This window comes from Stegodyphus dumicola, chromosome X1 (assembly GCF_044657685.1).
Source record: "Stegodyphus dumicola isolate Sdum_Otavi_A_Nest chromosome X1, ASM4465768v1".
Lineage (NCBI taxonomy): Eukaryota > Metazoa > Arthropoda > Arachnida > Araneae > Eresidae > Stegodyphus > Stegodyphus dumicola.
Window position 1 is genome coordinate 207,773,177 of NC_140780.1, and position 25,933 is coordinate 207,799,109.

The window sequence follows — 25,933 nt, forward strand, 5'->3', positions numbered from 1 at the left end:
GCCTTCTTTTATACCCTTCAGTGTCCTGAATTTTTGCAGAGCTACTCTTGCACAATCATCATTCTTGTAATACAGCTTTACCAGCAGAGCACGGTCCTGCAGTGAAACACCCATGGCGAATGCCTGAGTCGCGAAATGAGGAACAGCCTGGTACTTGGCGGCTTTATAACACTGAAATTTAACTAACATTTTAATTTACGTCTTCTTCCGCTTGCAGCGCCATCTGTTGCTAACTTTTGAAACTAAATTTTTTCTTCTGCCATACGCTTTCCGCCTTCTTCAATAACATTCCTTTCAAATTTGACGTCATTTTCATAAGTGGTTCTTTTTTTATAGCGTTTTGAAACTTAAACTTTAATTATAATCACCCTGTATTTGTAGAAGTTAACATCAAATACATTTATTACAAAAGATTTCAAAAATATGATTTAAAATAAGTATATATCTAGTGCAGTTCTAAAAAATTTCTTACATTTTAAAATAGGCAGAAATTCATATATCAGGTAGGTTAAAATATTTATGTTAAAGTAGATTCTATAAATATCCCAGTACTTTTTGTAATGTAGTATATTACTGGGATTTTTCAAAAAAATTCCTCTTAGAAACTGACACATTGCATGTGTTTGTGCTACGAAAGGTAAGTTAGTTACATTTATTATTATATATTATTGCAGTGTTTTATATGTAATCAAAAATACGTCTGCTGTGTTTCGTTAACGAATTCATGCAAACATTTTGAAAGAATGCATGAAAGATTTCTTAAATAGGGATTCTTATTTAACTTCTTATTTAATGACGCTTTCATTTAATCATTTAAAAGATCTAAATGTTCAAACACGTTATTTTAATTAGCTTAAAACCATTAATTTTTTTCCATTAATTTAAAGTACCGAAGATCTTCTACAATTGGCGCATATAAAGTCGTAAATTAATAACATTTCATACTACTAAAATTTGCTGGTTTAGATTTTAATTGTAACAAATCATTCGAGATCTTTTCGTCCAGAATTGGACACCATAGTCAAAGATTTTTTGAGGATGTTTGTTCGTATTTTTGTTACACGAAAGAAAAGCAAAGAAAAGCATCGTTTTTGGTTGCTTGAGAGCAGTTTACTCAACTTCTGTTTTGATTTTGCGATACTTCTCTATAGTATGAGGAAATGTAGTGTAATGTTCATACACGCAGAAAAAACTTCCAGGAAAATTAAAGACTTGTGGTTTTTAATAATTTTTATTATGCAATAACTGCTTTGATTACCTATTATCTGGTTCCATTATATGAGCAACTAAATTACATACTGAATAAAATCCTTATTATTCTTTGATCAAATGTTTTTTGGGGGGGGTAAACAAGGAAGACTGTCTTTCTCTGCACGGGATGAAATTTAACATGTAATTACAATTAAACTTTAGGAACAAATGATAAGTTCTAATTCTGCTATTCTAGTAAGACACTTCATCTGAAAAATCCATAAGGTATAATATACAATTTAGTCAAAGAAACGTCGCTATTTTAACAGAAAAATAAAATAAAATAAGATAGATCACAATGTTTAATATGAGAGCATAATCTGTTAGTTCTAGTGCTACATAAAATTTTGAGAAAAGTTGAGAAAACTCCAATGTCGCTTTTCCTGTTAAGTCTCAAGCACATGGATCTTGCTTCAAACCCAAATGTAAGTTATACTTAGGAGGTTGTGAACTTAACACTGATAACTCTTAATAAGAACCTTTCTGCGGAGAAATAAAAAGCTTTATAAATTCTAGAAGCAATCATCATAAATGGACCTTGATAAAAAGATGCGAAATAAAACTGGTAGAACCATGAATATGATTCTAACTGTGCAAATAGATATGTACTACACATAAAGAAGAATATCACGTAGACACAACTGGACAGAACCAAAGGACTCTAAACCAAATAGCTATCTATTCCAATAATAAAACTAAAAAACACTACCCTTAATCAAATCTCGCCAGGTCAAGGCACTGTGACACTAAATTCTGAATCTCGGCATAACATTTGAACACCAGTCTGTAAGGTATTTATTTCTTCCTTTCCGTATTCCTTCGTGGTGTAATTGGAAGCATACTCGACACGTATACGCGAGTTCCGAGTTCCGGTGAGGTATTTTTCATGTTTCCTGACATCAAAAACCTAATGACGTTACAAGGCTATGGTTTGTTTACAAATAAAAATCTGAACGTACTGGAATAATTCTTTAATATTTCTTTGAATTTAGACATCATTCTAGCGTTTACCTGTTTTATTTTTCTGGTAATGTACTTTTCTTCTTCAATTTTTACAACTAGTTCTTGACCTGCAAAAACTAGCTGAACCTTTTTAAATAAATGTTCTATGCTTTCCATTTAATTTACGTAGCTTTGAGAATTGATTCAAAGTATATACGACTGTTACGTTAGACATATTTTAAAGCCTTTCAAAAACTTAGAATCAAAGTAAAGCCTTGGAAAAATTAACATCGATTTCAGAAGCATTTACCTCTCACATTTCACGCCCTATCAATTTGTCTGTCACATTAATGTTACAACACCTTCTAGTTGTTATATACATGAAATTCATGTATATACAAACTAATGTTTCCTCACTACCAGTTTTAGATTCTTTACAGGTTTATCAGTTTCACGATTGCACAGAGTACGTCAACAAAACAATGCCGTGAATCGGCCTTTCATGTCTAGTTTATTTCTGATATTCTATTTAATGAACCGTGCAGTACAGAAGTTATATGTACCTGTGAAGGGTTGATTACTGTAGCTGAAAAAAAGAAGCTAGATCAAACACTTTTTTCTAGTGAAAAGTTCCAAAATAAATTACAGTTGAATGCAGAATTCAAGAAATTTAAAAAAGAATAGATTGTTTTAATTTAAAGGAAATTTAAACTTTTTTGGTGCATTTTTCTAAGAACAATTTATACAGGAAAATAAAATAACCCTGCAAATTTAAATCCAGTATGTCCTGTTTATTATTTTCCTGAAGGCAAATTTCGTGATCTTTTTTTAAATATTTAAATTTAATAATATAATTAATATTTCTTCATTTTATTCCAATATCAACGTTTTAAAGCAATTAATCTGGTTCATAACTAGCTTTTTAACTCATTTCAAAAGAAATTTTTCTTTACTCCCTAATTCCGAAATATTTCTATTTTAAAAGCTTCCGTTGTTTTTGCAGTCCATTAAAGTAGACGAAATAGTAAAATATCCGTCATTCATTTTACAGAACAAGCTTCATTTTTGTAGGAAATATAAATATGCAGTTTTTAAATAGTTTAATGAATCTCCAAGATAATTTCTTCAGGGAAATTCATTTGCTCTACATTCATCTCATATCTACTCAAGTACCTCGTAATCCACATAGTGAGAGGATTTAGTCTACATGTAAAAAAAATGCATGTTTATTAATTAAATGCTTGGACTTCAAAACGTAAAAGCTAAAATTATATTTATTACTGTTATTATAAAAAAATACGTCCCCATTAAGGGAATTAAAAACAAAAGCTAGGTTGTTTTAACTGATTAATTGCTAAGAATTTTTATTTGATATGAGTTCACTGAAACACTTCCCCTTTTTATAATCAGTCTTGAAAGCGAAGTTGCTTTAAATCTTAAAGCAGATCATAAATTGCTTTCTAAACAGCTATGGAGCTAGCTGAGTATTTTGTAAATAATACAAAGTAGTTGCATTTTACATATACTTTTATTGTCCATAAATGTAGGGAAAATAAACGTGCAATAATAAAATAAGCTAATGATATATTTTTAAGCGCTTCTAAGTCATCGATTTCTCTTTGAAATTATGTCATATTTTTTTAATAGAACTGCCTGTTCCTAAATGAACTTTGTAAACAAATAAAACTGTTATTGTTATTATTTATTTTCTATTTATTTTTTATGTGTTCTTCAAGTACTCACTTCATTTCTTTTATAATTTATTTTGGTATGTTATATTTTACTTTCGGAACTCCAGTGTATCACTCGGTGAGCCTCAGGTTATAAGGTTGCCGAGGCCTGATCTGAAAAATATATAATAAAAATAAAAAATAAATAGAGGAGTTAGTTCTTATTATCTGTAACATTACAGCAAAAATTTTATAATAGATATTAATTTGGCAATCATTTTATTTTTATTATACGTAAGGTTAAGGTCGATGAATATTTTTGCATATGGATGTGAAAACAAGAGTACATTGGACATTTAGTCCATTTTTAAAAATATAGAATAAAATCATTTGGTAGTGAGAATATTGCAGATTTTAGTGACGCAAATATGAACAAAAGTCCTCAGGAAACCTTCTGCAAAAACTTTCATCACTGTGCATTTTATTGGCGGCTGTCGATGAAAATTGTGAAGGGCATACGCCAGGGGTCTTCAGAGTGGTCGATAGAGATCCCTATGGGGCCATGTGATATTGAGAGGGGCCAGTTCGTATTCGGGAGTCGATTGAGAAAAATTAATGGAAAAGTAAATCAAATATCACTAATAAAATAAACAACAAATTTGCAGCGATTATATGTAAGCATCGAATTAATTAAAGATAAAATAAAAATAAAAATCATTACTAAATTTAAAATTCGTATTCCAGGTACAGGAAATTCAAATAAAAAACGAAAAGCAATCACACAGTGTCAACAACAATTACATAAAATTTAGAAAAATGAAATAAAAAGTAAAAAGCTTAAAAGATTACTTACACTTACTTTTATTTTATTATTATTTCATATATATATATATATATATATATATAGTATATGTATGTGTGTGTGCATGTACAATGCATACACAAATGCAAAATAAAGGAAAATTGATAATACGCTTAAAATTCATTCGCTATTCAATTCAGAATAAACATATGCAAAAACCAACAAATCAGAAGCACGCTGGAAAACTGGGGGCAGAGGGGGCAAAGAACTAAATAAATGAGCCTGTTCCTGAACCAAAGGAGACACAAATTAAAGTTTAAAACTTAAAATAATCTCAGAAAAATAGTTAAATTAATCTGTGTCTTTATGAATCCAAACCCTATAGGCGGAAATAAGCAGTGTCGAAAATTGCAAAATTATAACGTCAAAACCAATTTAAAAAAAAGAAGTTAAAATGTTATCTTAATCATAACGAGGTCAAAAAGCAAAACCTACAAATTCAAGCAATTCAAGATATACAAAAGCAAAAACATATGTAAATTTTTGAAACCACAGAGGCCGAATTCAACACTTAAAAAAATTGTGGCATCAAAATCATGAACAAGGAAAAAGCTTAGAAATCTAGTAATAATAATAATTTGCAGTTTCAGCCGAGAGACAAAAACATGTAAAACAGAAGTAATCCAACATGTGAAAATTTGAAGTAAAATTATAAAAATATATAGAGGAGCTAGTGCTTTAAAATCTGTAACATAAGAGCAACAAAAGTTTGGAAATGAGAAATTATGTATTCCGTTTGCTTGGCAGCAAAATACTGTGTGCAAAATAATGGATTCAGGTTAACTACGAATTTTTAACTAATTAACAATAAAAGCAATTGCAAAAAGCCTCCATTGCAGCATTAAGTAGGGTGTAGCCAGAACTGTTGAAACAGAAGTTAATTATTTTATAAAAGTAAAAGGAAAAATAAAATCGAATTACCTAGATTACAAATCCGAAAAGAAGGACGATACTAGCCGCCATAAATTTAAATTACGGCGTACTTAATTGGGTTAGCAAGAAAGTAATTTCGGTTTGCACAAATCGACAGCGTTATGCTTGTTCTGTTATTCTTCTGTCAATCTTATATACAGATATATCTATATATAAGATTGACAGAAGAATTTATAATCTTAAATTTACTTAGTGCGAAATTGAGTTATATATGCTCGTTTTGTTAGTCTTCTGTCATTTGTATACAAGATTGACAGAAGACTAACAAAACGAGCATAACGCTGTCAATTTGTGCAAACCGAAATATATATATATATATATATATATTTGGTTTGAGATTATATATACATATTTGGTTTGCGATTTGGCAGCTGATACTTTTAGGTTGTTATAGAAACAAATTCCGTGCATATTTATGTACGACTGTTAGTCTATGATCTCTTTTAACATGGGGTACAAAAATAAAGATTTTCGACATATTTTAATTTTTTATTTTCATAAGAGCAAGAAAGCGGCTGAGGCTCATAAAGAGATATGTGTTAATTGCTTAACAGACCCATGTGTCAGAATTGGTTTAAAACATTTCATTCTCAAGCGTTTTCACTTGGAGATGATCACCGTTCTGGCCGACCTTCTAAAGTTGATGATGACAAATTAAATCCATAGTTGAATCGAATCGTCATGTAACTGTGCGATAAATTTCAAAAAGGTTAATGTATCCCACAATTAAAATACTCATAAGATGTTTTGGACTCGTTAAGAAAAACGCATAGCATTCAAAATAACGCATAGCATCTTATGACCTAAAGTCAGTTTAAAAACCACAGCTGAATGTTAAATTATTAAAATATGCTTCAAAACAGTCAGTTACTAGAAAATTAAAAATGTGGTAAAGCAAATGGACAATGAATACGTATTTTATGTCGTTTTGTAAGTTACTATAAAAAGGCATAAGAAACTTTATGATGTATAACAGTGTCAATTGTACTACAAAGCTTCAGAATAAATTCAACAAATTACTTAAAAATTCTTTATAAGCATTAAATCAATGCTTAAAATGTGACTAAGTATATTGTAAATAAATAAATGTTGTAAAAATACACATACATACTTTTGAAAAATAAGCTTTTCAGCTAAATGATATATGACATATTTATCATTCTAAATGGCCTGATTGACTAGAAAATAATTATATTATGAATATTGTAACATTAAATGCATATTTTAATCAACAAGACATATTGTGAAATAAATTGACAGATAAAATAAGTCACTAATCTAAGAAATATTAGAATAAAATAAAAGAAAAAGCGGTACTTTACGTTTAACCTCATCCAATTAATTCCAAAGCGCGCAATACAGACATGATGTAATGAAATCAGCCCAAGCTGAAAATCTGCATTTGACAACATACAGGTTCAGAAGTTGCAGTTCTGCTTCAGCAGCAAACGACAAATGCGAAATAAATTGGAAAATTTTTATATCTTAATGGCATTTCTCGGTATTTTTAATATAAGTTTCATAAAAGGCTCGTTTATTGAACTACGAGTAACTAAACTGGTACGCTTCTTTCCTTTCGAAATTTTTGTCACATTCAAAATTTATTACTTATTAGAATATATCAAAGCACACTGGGGTTATCTCTCTAAGGTAAGAGATGCCTTCGTAAAGAACTTTTAGGGTAAATTAGCTCATATTCACGTTGTAACGTGAGTAGGTAAAACTAAGAAAAACGGCCATACAGTCAGCCCGTTTTGTCGAATTTTGATCACAAGCCAAACTACTAGTGCTTAATGCTCTTATCCACTCGTCCACTAAAATATGAATTTGGCGCCCATATATTTCCAGAGAAAGCTGTTTGGCGTGCGTTGCCTTATAATGAAAAAGATGCACATTACGTACAGAACAATATTTTCCCTCAAATGTCCCTCAAATTCATATCGAAAACGCCCATTTAAGTGAGCGAGATATTAGTTATATTTTTTAATTGTATCTCGCACACTGAATTGAGATTTTCTACTAATTATGAAAGCTTTAATTATAATACAAGACTTCACCCTTAGGTCTATTGCCGGTCGCATCGTTGGCAGCGTGTGGTGGTTTTTTACTCTTATTATCATTTCATCTTACACAGCAAATTTGGCAGCGTTTTTGACAGTCGAAAGAATGGTAACGCCTATTAATTCTGCTGATGATTTAGCTAAACAGACAGAGGTTGAATATGGAACACTCATGCATTCATCGACACAAGAATTTTTTAGGGTAAGTGTCTTTTATGTATGTGTTTGTATTGTTCAACAAATAGTGTTAACAACGGAGCTGCTGACGACTGCCTTATACATATCCCCTAGCAAAGGAAAATTTCAGTTATTTTAGTGGGATAATAACACAATTAAAACGAAATATTTAATAGCAAATGGTATAATCATTTGATTTTTTTTCTCTTTGGTCCCAACACCTGAGTGTGCTGACAATTACAGATTTAGTTATAATTGTAGCAGTGACCGGAAAGTATTGCAGGATTTTGGTTTACTAAAATTCACATGCGTAGAAGAATTCTAAAAGAATTCTACGGTCGAAATTTTTACCGATTATAATTATAATCTTGATACTACGCCCATTCCTTTCTAGGTTTACTGAATTAATATTTCATGAATTTTATTCTTAAGTAAAGGATGTCACATGATACGCTTGTTGCCGTATAATGATTTATGAATTCTCCTGCATGTAAATGTTGCAGTGGTAAGTAGGAAGACTTTTGCCGGGTGCAATAATTGCATAACAGTGCTAAGTGTTTAATTTGGGACGTTCCAAAGGGCATATTTTAGTCTTGTGGAAGAAGCTAGTGGGAAATGATGAAATACAGACGATGATAGAGTCAAATCTACGTATCACCAATAAAGAAACAGCAGATAGGTTTCATTGTGCTATGCAAAAATATGATAATGATTACAATAAATCAAATAAATTCTTGAAACAGATAGGAAAGTTTTCCTATGTTGGTCTTTAGGTTCAACATGAACTCAAACATCGCTGTGAGAAAGCCATCAAAACAAGTATAGATTTGCAGTTCCCTGTTCGTAAAATATACATGGCGTCTTCCTTAAAGAGTACTTTGACTAGAGTCAAAAAATGATTTTTTAAATAATATTACTTGAAAACGACAGTGATTGAGCGCAAAATAGAAACTAATTCTTACAGAAATGGCAAAATTGTTCAGATGCAAAGAAGAATTTGCTTTGCATATACTATTTGGATATGGAAAGTGTGGTACAGTTTGCACTGTTTGAAAATAACCAGACAATAAAGGAAGACATACTTTATCATCTTCAATGCAAGATATAGCCAACAAGCAATTTACTTTTATCGACAGACTTGAAGTGATTTTTCAGTAGAATAACGTTGGATCACAAATTTAAGAGTTACTACAGGCTACTGAGACGGGATAATGGTAACTGACTCGGACTGCCGTACCGAAGAGCCGAGGTTAGAATTCTGGAGAAGGCATACAATGTTTGTAAATGTATATTGTCTTTTCAACATGGTAACTCTGCAACATGGTAACATTTGGGTTGCCCAAATGAAAAGTGGACAAGTTATAGAAAAATAATACCTTTATTGCAAATCAAAAGAACTCGCCATGGGCGTTGAAACACAGGTCCCAGCGTTGCGGCAGCAGCTCGATGCCTCTGCGGTAGAAAGATTGGGGCTGAGGAAGTCCTGCCCGGCTTACTTCACTCCGTCTTCCGAATTGAAACGTAATCCCTGCAAGGCTTTCTTAAGTGGCCCAAAGATGTGAAAGTGAATGTCCGGACTGTATGTGGGTGCCTTCGAACCTCTCAACGGAATGTGTTTAAGGTCCTCTGGGTTTCCTGGGAGACGTGTGGGCGGGCATTGTCATTCAGAAGGATCACTCCTTGTGTGAGAAGGCCTGGCCGTTTGTTTTTTATTGCTTGTCGCAGTTTCGTCAGAGTACTGCAGTATTGTGCGGAATTGATAGTGCTCCGTTGGGGCAGGAACTCGATTACAAGTGGTCCATGACAATCGAAGAGAAATGAAAGTATCACTTTTCGTGCAGTTATCATTGCTTTCGATTTCCGTGGTGAAGATGAGCTGCGTTTCCATTGCATACTCGTTTTCTTGGATTCGGGTGTGTAGTGGTAGCACCAGGTCTCGTCGCCCGCAGCGATACGATCCAGAAATGCGGGATTCTATTCATAACGAATCAAGTGCTGGAGACAGAAGCCCATTCGTCGTTTCTGATGATCAAGGGTCAGTTGTTTTGGTACCCATTCCTCACACACTTTGCTGTACCCCAGATGTTTGTGGATAATGGTGTTAACCGTTCCTTTACTCGGGTTGAGTTCGTGACTGATTTCACGGGTCGTAAACCTTCGATTAGCTTGGATCATTTCATTAACGAAGGCAATGGAATTGTTATGTCGCGAATTTTAATTATTAATATGTGTTCTAAGTTATTATTATTCTAATATTTTTATTTGTATTCATGTGTATTTTAATCTGGAAAAAAGTATTCTTAAGCTCTTAAGGTTTTATTTAACTCGTTATTCTTGAGTAGGAATTGTAACGAAGGCGAGACACGGTTGCAAGGAAACACATCTGGTTTATTGGGTTATAGCCTTTTTAATAACAATGGAGGCTGTAGGGTGTTGTGTTGTCGCCTTTTTAACTAATGGCGTTTGAAACGGAAATCGTCTTCCTGTCGCTTTGTTAGAGTTGCAGTTTGGCTTATTTCAAGACAGTGGGGGTGTACTAAGTTTAGGTAATTGGATTCTCGTAAAGCTTAGTTTTCGTTTGTTAGGGTTGTGTTTGGGGAGTCCATTTCTTTTCTCACGTTGTGTGTACAGATTTTTTTCGGACTGCATTGCCAGATTTTCTGGTGTTTCATTCGTCATGGGTGTGTCATTTCCTCAATTTAGATAACGTAAAATTCCGGGATTGGTAAGATTTAATTTTATGATTTTTGAAAGCCTATGAACTCACAGAGGCGGAGAAACCGAGATTTCCTGGGTGCTTGCACCAGGCTAGAAATTATTCTGATTCTGATTTTTGAGCTAAAATGAAAAGGAGAAGCAGAAAGTGTGGCGGGGCTTTCCCATTGCGGGGCGAGCGACTTGAACCAGCGGGATGCGGTGATGGTTGTAGCGGAGTCTGATTTGACTGAATTTTGGGCAGCCGCGATGTGAAGGAGAAAGAAAGATCGAGGGGCGTTTTGCCCTGCGGCGGGCTTCCTGAGCAAGAGGGTTTGAGCTGCGCTTTCTTTCTCCAGAAGAATCATTTTTACTGCGAGATGATTAAAAATTTTGTAATAGATGTAAAGAGCAATTTACTACAGATTTTCCCTCTTCACTCGAATCTCCAGATAATCCTTCGGAAACCGAAACTTTGACATTCCCGAAGTGAATATGTCTGACACTTGGAAGTTTCAAACAAAAGTATGTGTCATTAGAATCCGGCACCTGAGGTTCCAGACTCATAAACATTCCCAGGTAGAAGTATTTTTATTACTATCCGGCACCTGACACATAGACGTTCCACACAGAAATATGATCCTGAGGAACGAACTTTTCCCTGATCTGGCTGTTAGTTTTGCAAAAAAGACTTCATCCTTTTCCAGATATTCTTGTGCAGAATGGACTTCAATGAGCGAGTGTTAGTTTATTAACTGTGATCAAGGTGTTGGCTCAAAGAAATAGACTTTCTCCGTAACTCGGTAAACTGGACACCCCCCCCAAGGTTGTGTATTCCGAAGAATATGTGAGTGAAATTTTTAAGATTATTTTCTCTCTCTCTCTCTTAGTATTCCCAAATGCCATAGTGTAACAGTTAATAATGATTTATCTACCTGTTTATAATGTTATTACTTATATAAATTAGATATTACACTTAGTAAAATTAAGAAGTGATTTATTATTTCAAGTGATGGCCAGTTTTGGGATGTTTAAAATTTGTTTCACCTACTGAGTTAGTGAATCAGAAAATGTTCACCTTTAATTAATGAGAACCATTTATTTGGAGAATTATAATGTGTTACACCTTCTTAATTTGTAAAAAAAAAGTTAAGTATTAATTTAAAATTTGAATTATTGTAAGCTGAAATTTGTGTAACAGAGGCGATATTTTCATAGTAAAAATATGTGGTAGGGGATACTGATCAGTTACCCAAGTATTTACTAATAATATAATATATTCAAGAATTTAATAAATGCGTGTTTAAAATTTAATTGTATTTGTGTATTTATCATGTAATATACTGTGGTCTGTCATGTCCCTCCATTTGTTTGAGCCGGGAGGCTTTTAAGAAACATGGAGTTTAACTGAATTTGGGGTTACTGGGATTTCCTTTCGCATAGGTTACTCACAACGCAAACCTAAAAGTTAAATTGTACTACCACTATACGATTGATTGATTGATTGATTGATTGATTGCTTTGATATACGAATGTTTATAAGAAATACGATATGCTATATGAATGTTTTGAATTATTTGCTTTTTTGAGTTAGTGTATCCGGCACCATGAATCAAAGTTCAAAGTATATAAAACGATAATTTTCAGATACATAACAGAATCATTGGTGATCACTTTGTTTGGCCCGGTCTCGGCAGATCCGATGTCGTTTGCCGCCCTTCACGGGAACTTTTACACCATTTGTTTACAGCCGTACGACCTAAACAGTGGTTGTCATACTGGACAACAAACAAATAAACAATGTTATAACTTGATATGTTGCCGTTATATCAATACTTAAATTTCTGAAACAATAGTTTTTCCTGTTTGATCTTGTCTACCTCAATCCTGCATTGCTTTCAGACAAACCTGGTATATTGATATTTACTGCTGAAACTTTATGGATGTAGGAATTTAAAAGAATGGTGGATATTACTCCTGCTTTTTATTAGAGAGATGGAGATTTGTCCATTTAGATGTTTGTAAATTTGGTCTTCTTGCTACCGATTATTTCTAAATTATGGTACAGGATGCAGAGCCTGCAAAGCTGAAGCTATGCAATTTTTTTCCACATATAATCTTTAAACTTATTTATCCCCATGTTGATTATGTTTGAGGCTGGTGAAATTAATTTATTTATTGCAGTAAAATATTTTATATGTTCAATATCCAAAAAGTGTTCAGTAATATTTTAGCCTAACATACTTGTAAGAAATAACCAACTGAGTCGGTTTCTACCGCGCGTTGTTCTGATTTGGATGCATCCATGAATAGCACGACTTCCTTTCGCACAATTTAATCTCCTACCAACAGGTTTCACGGTTAAATGCCGTCTAAAATGCATATATCATATGGCCCTTTATATACTTGTGCAGTGGCGCTGCTATCGAAGCATTCATTCTGACGTTATCGCACGTGTCCACTTTTCATTTGGGCAATCCTTATATATGGGGAGCCAAAAGTCTTCTTGCGTGGTTTGGTGGTAGGGGAGAAGGGTGGGAGACTCCCGAATCAGTCCCATGGGGTTGCTGTCCTTCAAAATTGGAAATAGGAGTCCAAAATCCTTGAGGCTCTGGCAACCATTCTTCCATGAACACTTGACAATAAACAAACAATGTTACTCCACAGAACCTTAAAGACGGGAATTTATTATTAAACATTGCGAAAGCCTAAATGCCTCCGCAATTATTATTTGTTTAGGATTCTGCAGCGTTTTATGTTTGCAGTTATTTCTACTGTGTACCGCGCTTTAATTCCACATCCTCCAAACTGACAGTTATATATGAAATAAATTAATATTCTCCCGTAAACCAAAAAATGGACTAAAAAGGTGAGTTTGCAGAATCCATGGAAGATCACTTCTATGGATTGATGTTCTTCAAAATTGGAAACAGAAGTCAAAACCTCCTTGAGGCTGTGGCAATCATTCTTCGATGAAATATGGACTGGACAACAAACAAATAAACAATGTTATAACTTGATATGTTGCCGTTATATCAATACTTAAATTTCTGAAACAATACTTTTTCCTGTTTGATCTTGTCTATCTCAATCCTGCATTGCTTTCCAACAAACCTGGTATATTGATATTGCCTGCTGAAACTTTATGGATGTAGGAATTTAAAAGAATGGTGGATATTACTCCTACTTTTTATTAGAGAGGTGGAGATTTGTCCATTTTCTTTCATGAAACATTTAGATGTTTGTAAATTTGGTCTTCTTGCTACCGATCATTTCTAAATTATGGCACAGGATGCAGAGCCTGCAAAGCTGAAGCTATGCAATTTTTTTTTCCACATATAATCTTTAAACTTATTTATCCCCATGTTGATTATGTTTGAGGCTGATGAAATTAATTTATTTATTGTAGTAAAATATTTTATATGTTCAATATCCAAAAAGTGTTCAGTAAGATTTAAGCCTAACATACTTGTACGAAATAACTAACTGAGTCGGTTTCTTATGAAGTTTAACCTGACTTCAAAGCATTCTATCCTTTAGCTGTGTAAATCCAGTAGAAAAGGTTCTGGTAACAGCTCTGAGACCATTTTTTCTCATGTCAGTATCCTTGCTAAAACGTGAACCACGTAAGCTTTGCTTCAATTTCTTTTTGTATACAGAAAAAGCCATTTGAAATCAGTTCTGATGAATATGTTGGTAGGGAAGAAGTTGCAATATTTAATGGTTGAACAGCAATGTGGGAAACATAGCTTCAATGCGGGACGTCACCCCGCAGAAGCAACTTTTTAGGATGGTATTTCATATCTATGACCTATTGGAATTAGCTCAATAAGTCTGCATATTATCTATCTTTTATCGTGGCGTTTCGTGACTAATAATAAAAGCGTAACAAAAAAAAATTATTGATCAAACTTTTTTCCAATTGACCTCTGTGTTTCGAATTTATGGAATCAGGGAGGCTCATTGTGACCCATACTATGCTTTTTATTTCATTTTTGGCTCACAAGAGTGAAGCAACTTGTTATCTGCTGTTATCAGTCATGAGTAAAAATTATCTTCATCAGCGTTTATTATATTTGCTTTTAATACTCCGTAATGATGATGAAATTATTCCATCGTGTTTGGTCATCCCAACAGTATTACGTCACAGTTAGGCTTAGTACTTACTGAATGCTTCCCATATAGATGTTATTTTTAATGTTTTCTAAATATTCATTTTCTCGATTTTAAGTTACAAAGTGGCAAGATTCCAGTTTATGCTCGTATGTGGGAATTCATGAATTCTAGAAAGCACGTGTTTGTTCGTACATATGAAGAAGGAATACAAAGAGTGCGTGAATCCAAAGGCAAATATGCATTTCTAATGGAATCGACAAAAAACGAATATATAAATGAAAGAAAGCCTTGCGACACCATGAAAGTGGGAAGAAATTTAGATGCCAAAGGATATGGAGTTGCTACACCAGTGGGATCAAATCTCAGGTTCTCTTATTTACAAAAGAACTATTCAATAATATTTTTTTGCATGTACTCAGTTCGCATATTTTTGTTTGTCCAAAACAAACGACCTTTTTAATTTATTCTTGAAAATAAATTAAAAAGTAGCGTCCTTTTTAATTTATTTTCAAAATTTTATGCGCTATGATTAGATATAATTCTATATGACCAATTTTTTAATTTAAAATTAGTTTAATTAAGCATAGAAAAGAAATTTCTAAAGTAATTAGAATAAAATTGAATTCCTAAAACCTTAAATGATTTTTGGTGCATACTTTTTACATAATTGTTTAGATAAATTTTCAGATTTATGGTAAGGCTGCACATGACATAATACATAAACTTTAAGTAACAATTAAATTAGTAAATTAATTCAGATTAACATCTTAAATAAATGATGGTATTATAAGCATATCTTAAACTTTTCTGTGATTTCAAGACAATTATAAAGAGTAGCAAATGCAAACATAGGTAGTCCTCGACTTACGACTACTCGCTTTCAGAACGGACAAAAACTAAGATTAAAAATTAATTAAATCCTCTAATTTAAGTTTACCGCCAGCCGTGGCATATAAGCGGTTTTTTTTTTTTTTTTTTTTTTTTTTTTTTTTTTAAACTTTTCATGCAACGCAATGTATGATTGTTAAAACGTCGCTTCGCCTGTAAAAGGCGCTATGAGACATTTGCTGGATGTTTTATTTGCTTGTTAAAGTAGTTTTATTTTAAATAGTAGTTTGTGTAATTGTAGTAGTTTTATATTAAATAAAAGCCTAATTTAAAAACTTTCACTAAAACTATAAAGAATAAGACAAGCCCCGAATTAAGGCAGAATCAATTTACGATAGGACTTCTGGAATGGCATTCGTCGCGTCTTGAGGACTACATGTACATTATTATTAATATTTCGAAAGTCATACCCTAATTAGCCATTATTAAAAACTTTATAAATTTGTTCTATGATGTGACTCGTAAAATTATGTGTAAGTGTTTACATGAATTTTATAAATCCTAGGGACCGTCTCAATCTGGCAGTTTTAACCATGTTGGAAAACGGAGATTTGGCTCGACTGGAAAATAAATGGTGGTATGACAGGAGTGAATGTAAAAATGGAGAATCTAAGGTATTATGCGTGTTTAGTTTGAACTTAAATTAATGAATACACGTGCATATAATCATGTATCTCAGAGGCACTTTAATGAAGGTTAATCTATATAGAAAACATAAAACTATGAGTTTTTATAATTTTCTTTTATACTATGCATTTTAAAAGCGTATATAAGCAAAATTAAAAAAACTGAATCAGGTATAATATAAGCAGTATCAGATTTAAATCTCAAGAAAGCAACGAAAATTATATTAAATCAGTTTTACTTCCACTGAATTTAATTTTGCAGTATTTCTGTAATGGCAAGAAATGATCTGATAATTCATAAATATGTACCGTAATATAGTTTAGCAAACAGAACAACGCACACAAATATGTACTAGAATCCAGGCAACAATGAATCTATGAGTGAGAGTACTTTGCCTAATATCTATGAGTTTCTTTTCTAAAATTATGAATCACTAAAAGCACAGTGCTTTTACAGAGTACCGTTCTGTATTATCATGCAAGTAAATTTTTTAAGGTATTATTTCGTAGTCTTTAATATAAGTTACATTCCATAACTAAATAGCTTTTTTCTAAAACCTCAGACTTTTATATAAATATATGATATATATAATATATAAATATTAATAAATTAAAATATTAACAGGGATATTTAACATTAACAGCTTTACATTAAATATATATGCATGCATGGTATATGTATGTGTATATATAGTATGTATATATGCATGTACGCATTAAATATTATATGTATGTATGGTATATGTACTATTATACTTATATAGATATATATAGATCTATATAGTACAATAGTTTTCAATCAGAACAGCGAAAAATGCACTCAAGGAAAAGATAGTCTGTAGTCAGGTATTTTAACAATACTCTTGTGTCTTTTATTTTTGCTAAGTCTACTTAAAAAATCTCTTACATCGGCAGTGTAAAAACGAATTAAATATATAAATTATTTATATGAGGATATAATTAATCACATTTTTTTCGGTTACTTAATTTTTGAAAGTGAATTCAAGCTAAATATGAAATCTGCCACTAAATATTGATTGACTTTTAGATTAATGTAAATTTAATAATTGGTTTCAGATTCATATGTTTATGGAATGACTGAATTTTTAAATCACTTTTACACTTATTCAAATGTTTCAACTAAGACACAGAAACTGTGTGTAAAATATTATATTAATTTGTATAATCTGTATCCGCCATTTTTAAAAATTTTTAAAATAGCTTTTTTAATCAAGAAAACATTTAAATATGCCATAAGACAAGCATAATTTTGAAAATTAATAATTTCTTTTATGAAAGTAGTTCCTGATCGAAGAGAATTCGAGAGTTTTCAGAAACACCGGGCTTGCAGCATTCTGAGGAGCCAGTTTTGAAATAAATAAAGCTGAATCTGTTACGTTTCGAGCTCTTAAAGTAGCGTAATGGCGCCCGAGGGAGCGTGTTAAGAGTTGCTGGCAGATGCGAAGTAGTCCTTTCATAGTTGTTTCATGACGGCCAAACCAAACAAAATAGCATGGTTAAGCATGGTTTCAAAGTGTAGATTTTTATTTTCTTCAGTTTACTACACATTTTTAGTTAAAACAAAGTTTAATTTCCGAGAAACGTTTTATGTCAGCAAGAAACGAACTAACTAAACGCTGTCATGGGACTTTCTATGAAATAATCCGTAATACGCTTTGTACTAGATTCGAAACTTATTTACTCATAATTTTTACGACTTATATTTCTGTCAAAACCAAATAAAGACGCATTTTTGGCTTCGAAGTAGGAGCACTGGACCTCGAGGAACTGCGTAATGGTTAATATCTGGGGGGAAACACTTATCTGGTAAACTTTACTAAAGCAAACAATTCCATATTTGCTGTTACAAGTCAGAAAGCATTCATGCAGCCACCTTTCCCTTTTCCATCAGATAATCGTAACTAAGTAAAACAGTCAAACTTTAGGGACATAATTTAAAAGAAATTCATAATTATGTGATATTAAAGTTTTTTAAGGCACAAACTGAAATCCAGCAAGATTTACATTTGAAATTACATTTAAAATGAATACATAAAATGTTATTGATATCAATTAAAAAAGTAGAAATTATACGTACTAAATACATATGTGACTCTTTTCTTCCAAATAGTTACCTCTTTAAGCAACCACTAATCGCGTGTTGAACCTAAGGGCAAGGTTTTTTGATGTTTTCTAACGTTTCATTTAATCATTATTTGAATTCTGCAGTCTATGCTTACGGCTTAAGATTCAGTAAAATCTCAATATCTCGACAAGAAACCGACAGATTATCCAAGAAGTCCGAGTCTTGGATAGAAGTTCAAAAAACTGAATAAATTATTTGGGGTCCAAGAAACGAATAAACTATCCAAATTATCTCTTAATGATTCAAAGTTCATTCAAAGACTGAACTTCGAGTCATTAAGCAAATCAGAAAAAAACACTTTTTTCTTTCTAGTTTTAATTAGAAAACTTATTAGCTAATTATTATCTAGCTCTTATACTATATTATCCAAATTTCATTATAACAATAAAATTTATGAAAATTATGTGTACTAAATGATTATACTAAACGATTAAAGTAACTAAACGACTAACGATTAACCATTAACTAAACGATTAGACTATCATAAAATGTTGATTAAGATGTGTCACAGACATTTAAATTATTTCGCATTCATACCCTTTAATGACATAAATAATTCATAACATCAGAATTATATTTAAAGGAAGGCTCCATAATCGTCCCCAAAAAATTAGGAAATACTATAAAAATGCAGATCAAAGCAATTGTTTTAAATGAAGTAACGTATGATCTATTTCTGAATAAGCCAGTAATAAAGTGTGAAATTGATTCTTCAACCACTTGGCTTGTTCTCTAATGTCTAAGTTCCAAAAATGGCTACGAGGAAAGAATTTCTCCTTCATTACAATTCTAAACTGCCCTTACTGTTTTGTACATGGTGTCTTTCCCACCTGATATGCTGCATTAAAATATTAAGTATATTTCAAAATTTCAAGGATACGTACTTGTTTAAAAATATTGTAACAAATACTGTTGAACGTATGTGCACGGTATGGACAGCTCGAGAACTTTAGCAAAAGAGACTATAAATTGCTAACTTTTCTTAGTGTAATTTTAAGGATTTAGTTTAGTAAACTATTATTCAATAATTTCCAGTTCTTTAATTTTTTTCACTAGTTTAGCAATACGTTTAATTGGCAACATAGGGCGCACATCCCTATTACTATTATAGAATTTAATACTTAAAATTTCTAATAGCATTTTAATTACTTAAAATCATAATTATTGTATAAATTTCATGTACGCATTCAATGAATATTTATGTCTATATTTTATAATTATAAATATATATTAGAGTTATATGTATGCATCGTTTGTTTCATAACTACGTTTTCTAATGCAAATCTTGTCTTGCCCCCTCACGTAGTGAACAAAATCTTACACTTGCCCTTTCATAACATTGATAAGCCTTTGCTACTTAAGATTTTTATTTCGTAAGAAAATAATTTTAATCAATAAGACTACGACTCGAAAAAAACAAGAGTTTGCTAATAATTATTAGCATAAAAGTTACAGATTTCAAAGAAAAACTTCAACAAAAGTGGAAGTTCAATACATTGAGAGTTAGTAATATGTTTAACATCTAATGCTAATTACACTGATTTAAATTTTTTAAAACTAATACTTGCTATGTAGTCTATTATGCGAAATACCCTTTTTAGTTTGACTGTTACAAATATATTATTTAGGAATCATCTCAAAACGAGCTGACTCTAAGTAACGTTGCTGGCTGTTTCTACATTCTAATTGGAGGCTGTGGGTTAGCTCTCATGGTTTCATTTTTGGAGTTTTGCTACAAGTCCAAAATGGAGGCTACGAGATCTAAGGTTCGTTTTTCCGATTTCTAAATCTATTTTACAGTTGATTATTTATACAAACGATTCAGTTTTCCCAAATGATATCTCTAATATACAATTAATATCTTTACTTAGAATACTCTATTTCATATATTTTCCCTTTGTTTATATATTTGATGCCAAAAATTTTAAATTCGACTTGATTGCGACCTATGATAATTTTATATTTATATTAAATATGTGTAGTTAAAGAAAATTTGAAATTCCAAGTAATTAACATTCAGTTATGTTTTTTTTAAAGAGGATTGCTATTAAATCACATTAAAAGTTCCTTTTGCAGAAAATATTAGGGTTTGAAAATGAAAGTGTTTTTCTGCCATTGGATAATTAAAATTAATTAAACTGATATGTGTCTGCAAAACCTGTTAGGATATTTTTTCTCTGTTTAAACCAAATAGTTTAGATAACAGTTAGTAAATATTACCTAAAAATGCAGAAAATAATTAATTTTTCAGCTGTCACGTCAACGGCATAAAATGAAACTAAATAACAGACATTCCAAAAATAATTCATATTAGAAGCTAATTGCATAAATTTTTACAGAATATTTGTATGTTGTAAACTAAATTATTTTTCTTTTCACTTAATTTCTCTTGAATGAGTAAATGAGCATGTGATATGGTATCATTTATGTATTCTTTAGATGACGCTTTGTGAAGTGATGATGAATAAATTGCATACATCAGTGACAGGACAGTCACATGCCAACCACGCCAGGGTACGGACCAGCTCTTTTTGATTGGTACTTAATTCTTCATATAATAATTGTCCTACTTGAAACAAGTAAGAAGGGTATTAAATTTAATACAAAGTTGAAAATAAAAATTCATATATTAAGATTTTAAACAAATATGACCGGATGATTAGTAGGGTTGTCTTAATTTTATTAAACATCAAATTATATAAGAAGAGCATGCTTCCGTAAAAACACATGGGGTCAATAATACTGTGTCGCGAAATCCCACTCTACAATTATATTTATTTAATGTGTGGAGTGAAACTTGATGAAGCTAGAGCTTAAGATCTGCTTGTAAAACTGTCATCCTCACTGTACCCCTCGCTTCAGCATCAGGTAATATTATTTTATCGTGTGATATCCAGGTTAAGGATACGCCTTTCTATCTTCCTTAAAATATAATGTTTTCAACCGCTTTAAAAAGGCCTCCTTTCTCTCTCTCTCTCTCTTCTTTTTTCGCTGTTTTGCGCACCTTGTATTTAAGAGCTGCTTTAAATTTGTGAATTTTATTTTTGCATTTCTACTCATAATGCAAACATGGAGAAATAGTTTTTCTCTGCTAAACGTTCAGTACACCAAAAAACGAAATATGACAGAGAAATAATGAAGTCAGTTAAGGTTTAGTTTACAATTTAAAGAACAAAAAGCTATTGTCAATAAAAGGTAGCGCAAAAAAATAATTATTAAATGAGTAGTATCAGAATACTCTGTGATTATTTTAAAACTGATATTAAGGTGTTATTTTTGTAGTTACGTTAAAGTACTTGCTGGTGTAAATTTTTGCTTCTTAATAAATGTACAAGTTTTTTAATGGTGTTAATGTATTTTGACATAATACGTTTTGCCAGAATATTTTTACACTGAATGTTATTCTTTTATACTAAACGTTTTTAGAGATTATTTAAATACTAATCTTTTTCATAATAAAAAATTTTATATCAATCTCGCTTTATTTTAAATGTCTTCCTTTTCAGTTGATTTAAAAATAAACTCGCCTTCTTTATTTTTGTGTCTGGTAAACCTAGTAGCTTAAAAGAAAAACTTTGTCATTCCATAAGGGATTTAATGCTTCTGCTCTTTTTTAAAAACATTTTTACCAGAGTAGATTATTAAATTCGGAGATCTGAAATCTTTATGTCGTGATAATTTAAAACAGTTAGTTTAACTTTTTTCCGTACATGTAGAAAATGGTTTTTTGATCCATGTTTTCAAGACAATGCGACAGAAGCGTAAAATAACAAATGTCGCATCAGCATTAGAAATTATAGATGGCTTTTCCTTATCTGTGTAAACAGTATTTCCGTTTTCATAAAAAAAGCTACTCTTTGTATAGGATCATTTCCTTTTTGTTAAGCATCTTGAAGTTTCTTTCAAGATTTTTCTTAAATTTTTCTTGCTAGCAAAATAGGAACTAATGCCATTAGAGAGAAATATTTGTTGCAATCTTTAATCGTAAGCGATCCGGTGGAATATGCATCTATACCCTGAATAATGAAGTTTTCCTTTATTAAATAAAATCACAAATCTCCACGTGCAAACTAATGATGAAATAACGATGAAAATCGGGGTTAAAATATTATGCCACCGCAATTCTCTTTCCTTTTGGCTTTACTATTTCGAGCATAAGGTTTTATATTCTATATTTTTTATTTCTGGAGGTAGGGCTAAACTCTAAGCTATTATGCCTATTGTAAATGTTTAGCTTAAACAGTTAAACAGTTTGATCCAGGTGTTAAGCTAAAATCTGCACACCAAGATCAGATTCCAAATTCTTCTAATGTTATTGTTTTTATAGATTTCTAATAAAAATTTCAAAATTTTTTAAACATTACTGGTACTTACGTCGAAGTATTTATTTGTAATTTAAAGTTTTCATATGCAATTTTTGTTTCTTTTTGGTTTTTTGCCGGGGAATCCTTTTTGGGCAAAGATACATTAATATCAGAGATGAGAAATTAAGATCTAACTGGGCAGATCATGGCGGTGATAAGTTACTGTTTAAATTCTGCCCCCCCCCTTGGAGGCATTAGGTTATTTTCTTACAATGAGGAATCTTGAAATGTTAACCGAAGCCTCATCGGTAATCGAATACCCGACCTCCCAATTAGTTAGCTGGATTTGTTGACTACTAACTGTAAAGACGGATTAACTTTAATTCTTTAAACTTTTCCTAGATAAAGACATAAATGTATTATCTTATCCAACTTAATCCAGTAAGTGAAAAATGTTATCATCATACACTCATAGCTTTAATAGTTAATAATAATAAATGTTTGAAATTCCATATGATATTTATGTTTTTACACGTGATGATGAAACTAGTGAAGATGCAGTAATCCGAAAACTTAATTGTCGGGCGTTTTCATCTTATCAAATTGCGCATTTAATTGGTTAACAGAGCAAAGTACAAGAGGCCTGTTTGCTTAAGGTACATGTCTACATCGAGCCTCTCTAGAACAAACCAATTTTTATTCACATTACATACTGAACAAATCAGGAAGGCATACATGCAAACAGTCCGTCTGCTAGGATTCGCTACCAATATTCAGCGATTTTATTTTGTCAGTCACTGATAGACTAATACTTATTCCGATTACCAAGGTTTCAATAAACAAACACGCAAATTAGAATAAAAATTTGCTTTGTTGAGTTAAAATGTTTTAAAGTAAATCAGTTACGGAATATAGTACTGTACGTATGTAGTAAGTATGAAAACTAAACAAAATTTTATTTAATACAAATTTACGATATTTGATGGGAATATACAGTATTGCAGAATAAATTCTTCTGAACAGAAAATCATCTTTCCGTAGCATTTTTTTGTAGAAATGGTTGGCTTTTCGGTTAGAAAGTCACTAGTTACAGCATAACGTTTACATAAACATAATGTTCCGTTGTAAAAATACGTACGTGAAGACTCTGCATCAAGATTTTCAGCCTATTTAAGAATTTTTCTTTCACTAGGACCGCATTTTGCATAAAAAGAAATTACGCTGTGCAATTTTTTTAAATCACAAGCAGTCGATTTTTGGTGGTGTTAGGTATTTTTGTGTTGCTGACCACAACTATTCTATTGTTTTATATTTTTCATTAAAAATTAAAGATACGGATGGATATATTGATGGCACATTTCACTACATACGGATATATTAACAATATACACATGTACGGCTACATTGATGGCATATTTAAATATATCAATACGTAGCATCCAAATATACTTAAAGCAACCGCTAAAGAAAACGTTTTGCATTTGCAGTGTTCAGAAAGGAATGACTATTGCGATAAACGTGACTATAAGGTAAGGAAGCGGCTTCAGACTACGAAATCATCTCGGGTTTAAACGAAAGTTTCCCGCCACCGCCCAAATTTCCTCTGCGCAAACAGTTCGCGCTGGCGTGTTTAATAATTTTAATTAATGAATTAATTTTGTCAAATGATTTTTAGCATTTGAAAGAAAGAGACTTGCTTTAGAATATTGTGTTGTGAAATTTACAAAACAAATATCGTTGTCATTAAGAACAAAGTGTCTGAAATGGAACTATAACACTACCACATTAGAACCATCATTTACTTCCAGTTCTGTTGCAAAAGGTCAGCTACAGAATGTCAACAAATCTTGTGTATAGCTTTAAGCATTAATGTTGTATCATATGACACTGTGAAAGGTTAAAAACGAGGACTATGACATTCAAGAAGCAGAGCGTTCTGGCCGCCCTACTGATGTTGATGAGGCCGCCTGCGAGAACTTGAGGAAGAAGAATAGTATGCAGTCACTCGAGAGCTTGGTAAGTAGTTAGACGTTAGTGCCATGCCCATTAGTCCGATATGCATCGCATAAATTTGACGTACAAGTTCAATCGCTGGGTGTCACATAAATTTGTAGAGTCATTAGGATTTTTGGAAGCAGGAGATGTAAAAAATGAGCAACCCTTTCGCCGGGACTCGAACCATGGGCCTTTCGAATACGCGCCGGGCGTGCTGACCACAACACTACGAAGGCCTGCTAAGAAGGCGGAAGAAATACCTTATAAGTTGACTCAAGCAGATAAGGACACAGGTGACAAGTGACGGAGGACGGGGACACCTGGTGTCTAACAAAGCTAACCATGTATATGTCCCACGCACACTAATCTGCTCGAATATCAAGGAAAGGACAAAATTCTAGACTGGATCTTCACTTGTGATGAAAAATGGATTTGTTTTAGCACAGGCCGAAAAGGGGGTTTATCTGCGTCCGGTGAGCCCGTCGGTAAGCGTAATATGACTAACAAAAAGATCGTGCTTTGTATCTGGTGGGACTCCCGTCGTATTATCCACAAAGAGTGTCTGCAGAATGGTAAAATCCTCGACAGTAAGGCGTACGGCAAAATGCTAGTCCATGTTTACGCTGTTATCAAATAATGTGACTGCATTCACCACATGTGTCTGCATTCACCGGCTGGACTCTGTACGAACTCGAATGAGATCTTTTGCCGTATAGCCCCGACATCGCTCCTTCGGACTTCTACCTTTCTTCACACCTTCAGCTACATCTTGCTGGTGCTACCTTCCATTCTGCACAGGACATCCGAAATCATTTTGATCTGTTTTTGAACTCTCGGTTTCCATGTTTCTGAGCCAAAAGCTTTGAAAAATTACCAAAATCTTTGCAGAAAATCAAAGATTTGGGGGCTGATTACTACCCGCACTAAAGGTATTACTTTCAATTTTTTTTTTTTTTTTTTTTTTTTTTTCTAATTTTATCAAGAACCGTTTCTTGGCGGAAAACGTTCGCTACAACCAGATATATGATAGCGCTGTTCGGAATACCGCATGTGTCGGATTACCACGGTTTCATATGATTGCAATCCCACTGAAATAGTAGAGATTTAAATAACTTTCTGGGAAAGCTACCCCTACAATGTTTTCTGCCCAGACAGCTTGCAAACTGTACTAACATAAACTAAGCTCATTTTCTTTTTTGTTATGTTTTCTAGAATTATTTTTTTTCAGTCTTATGTGTTTGGTTCAAAAGAGTGCTTGGTTCTATTTTG

At 32.3% G+C, this 25,933-nt stretch overlaps 1 protein-coding gene across 1 annotated transcript in view; it reads left to right on the plus strand.

Annotated features, from left to right (window-relative positions):
- LOC118189294 (glutamate receptor 1-like) overlaps positions 1 to 25,933 on the plus strand; it is a 235,585-nt gene that overhangs the window by 197,600 nt on the left and 12,052 nt on the right. The window contains exons 11-15 of the mRNA XM_085808327.1: positions 7,722 to 7,920; positions 14,821 to 15,071; positions 16,099 to 16,207; positions 19,994 to 20,131; positions 20,805 to 20,903. Of these exons, the coding sequence (XP_085664453.1) occupies positions 7,722 to 7,920; positions 14,821 to 15,071; positions 16,099 to 16,207; positions 19,994 to 20,131; positions 20,805 to 20,900 (793 nt within the window). The 3' untranslated portion in view covers positions 20,901 to 20,903. The remainder of the gene's footprint in view (positions 1 to 7,721; positions 7,921 to 14,820; positions 15,072 to 16,098; positions 16,208 to 19,993; positions 20,132 to 20,804; positions 20,904 to 25,933) is intronic.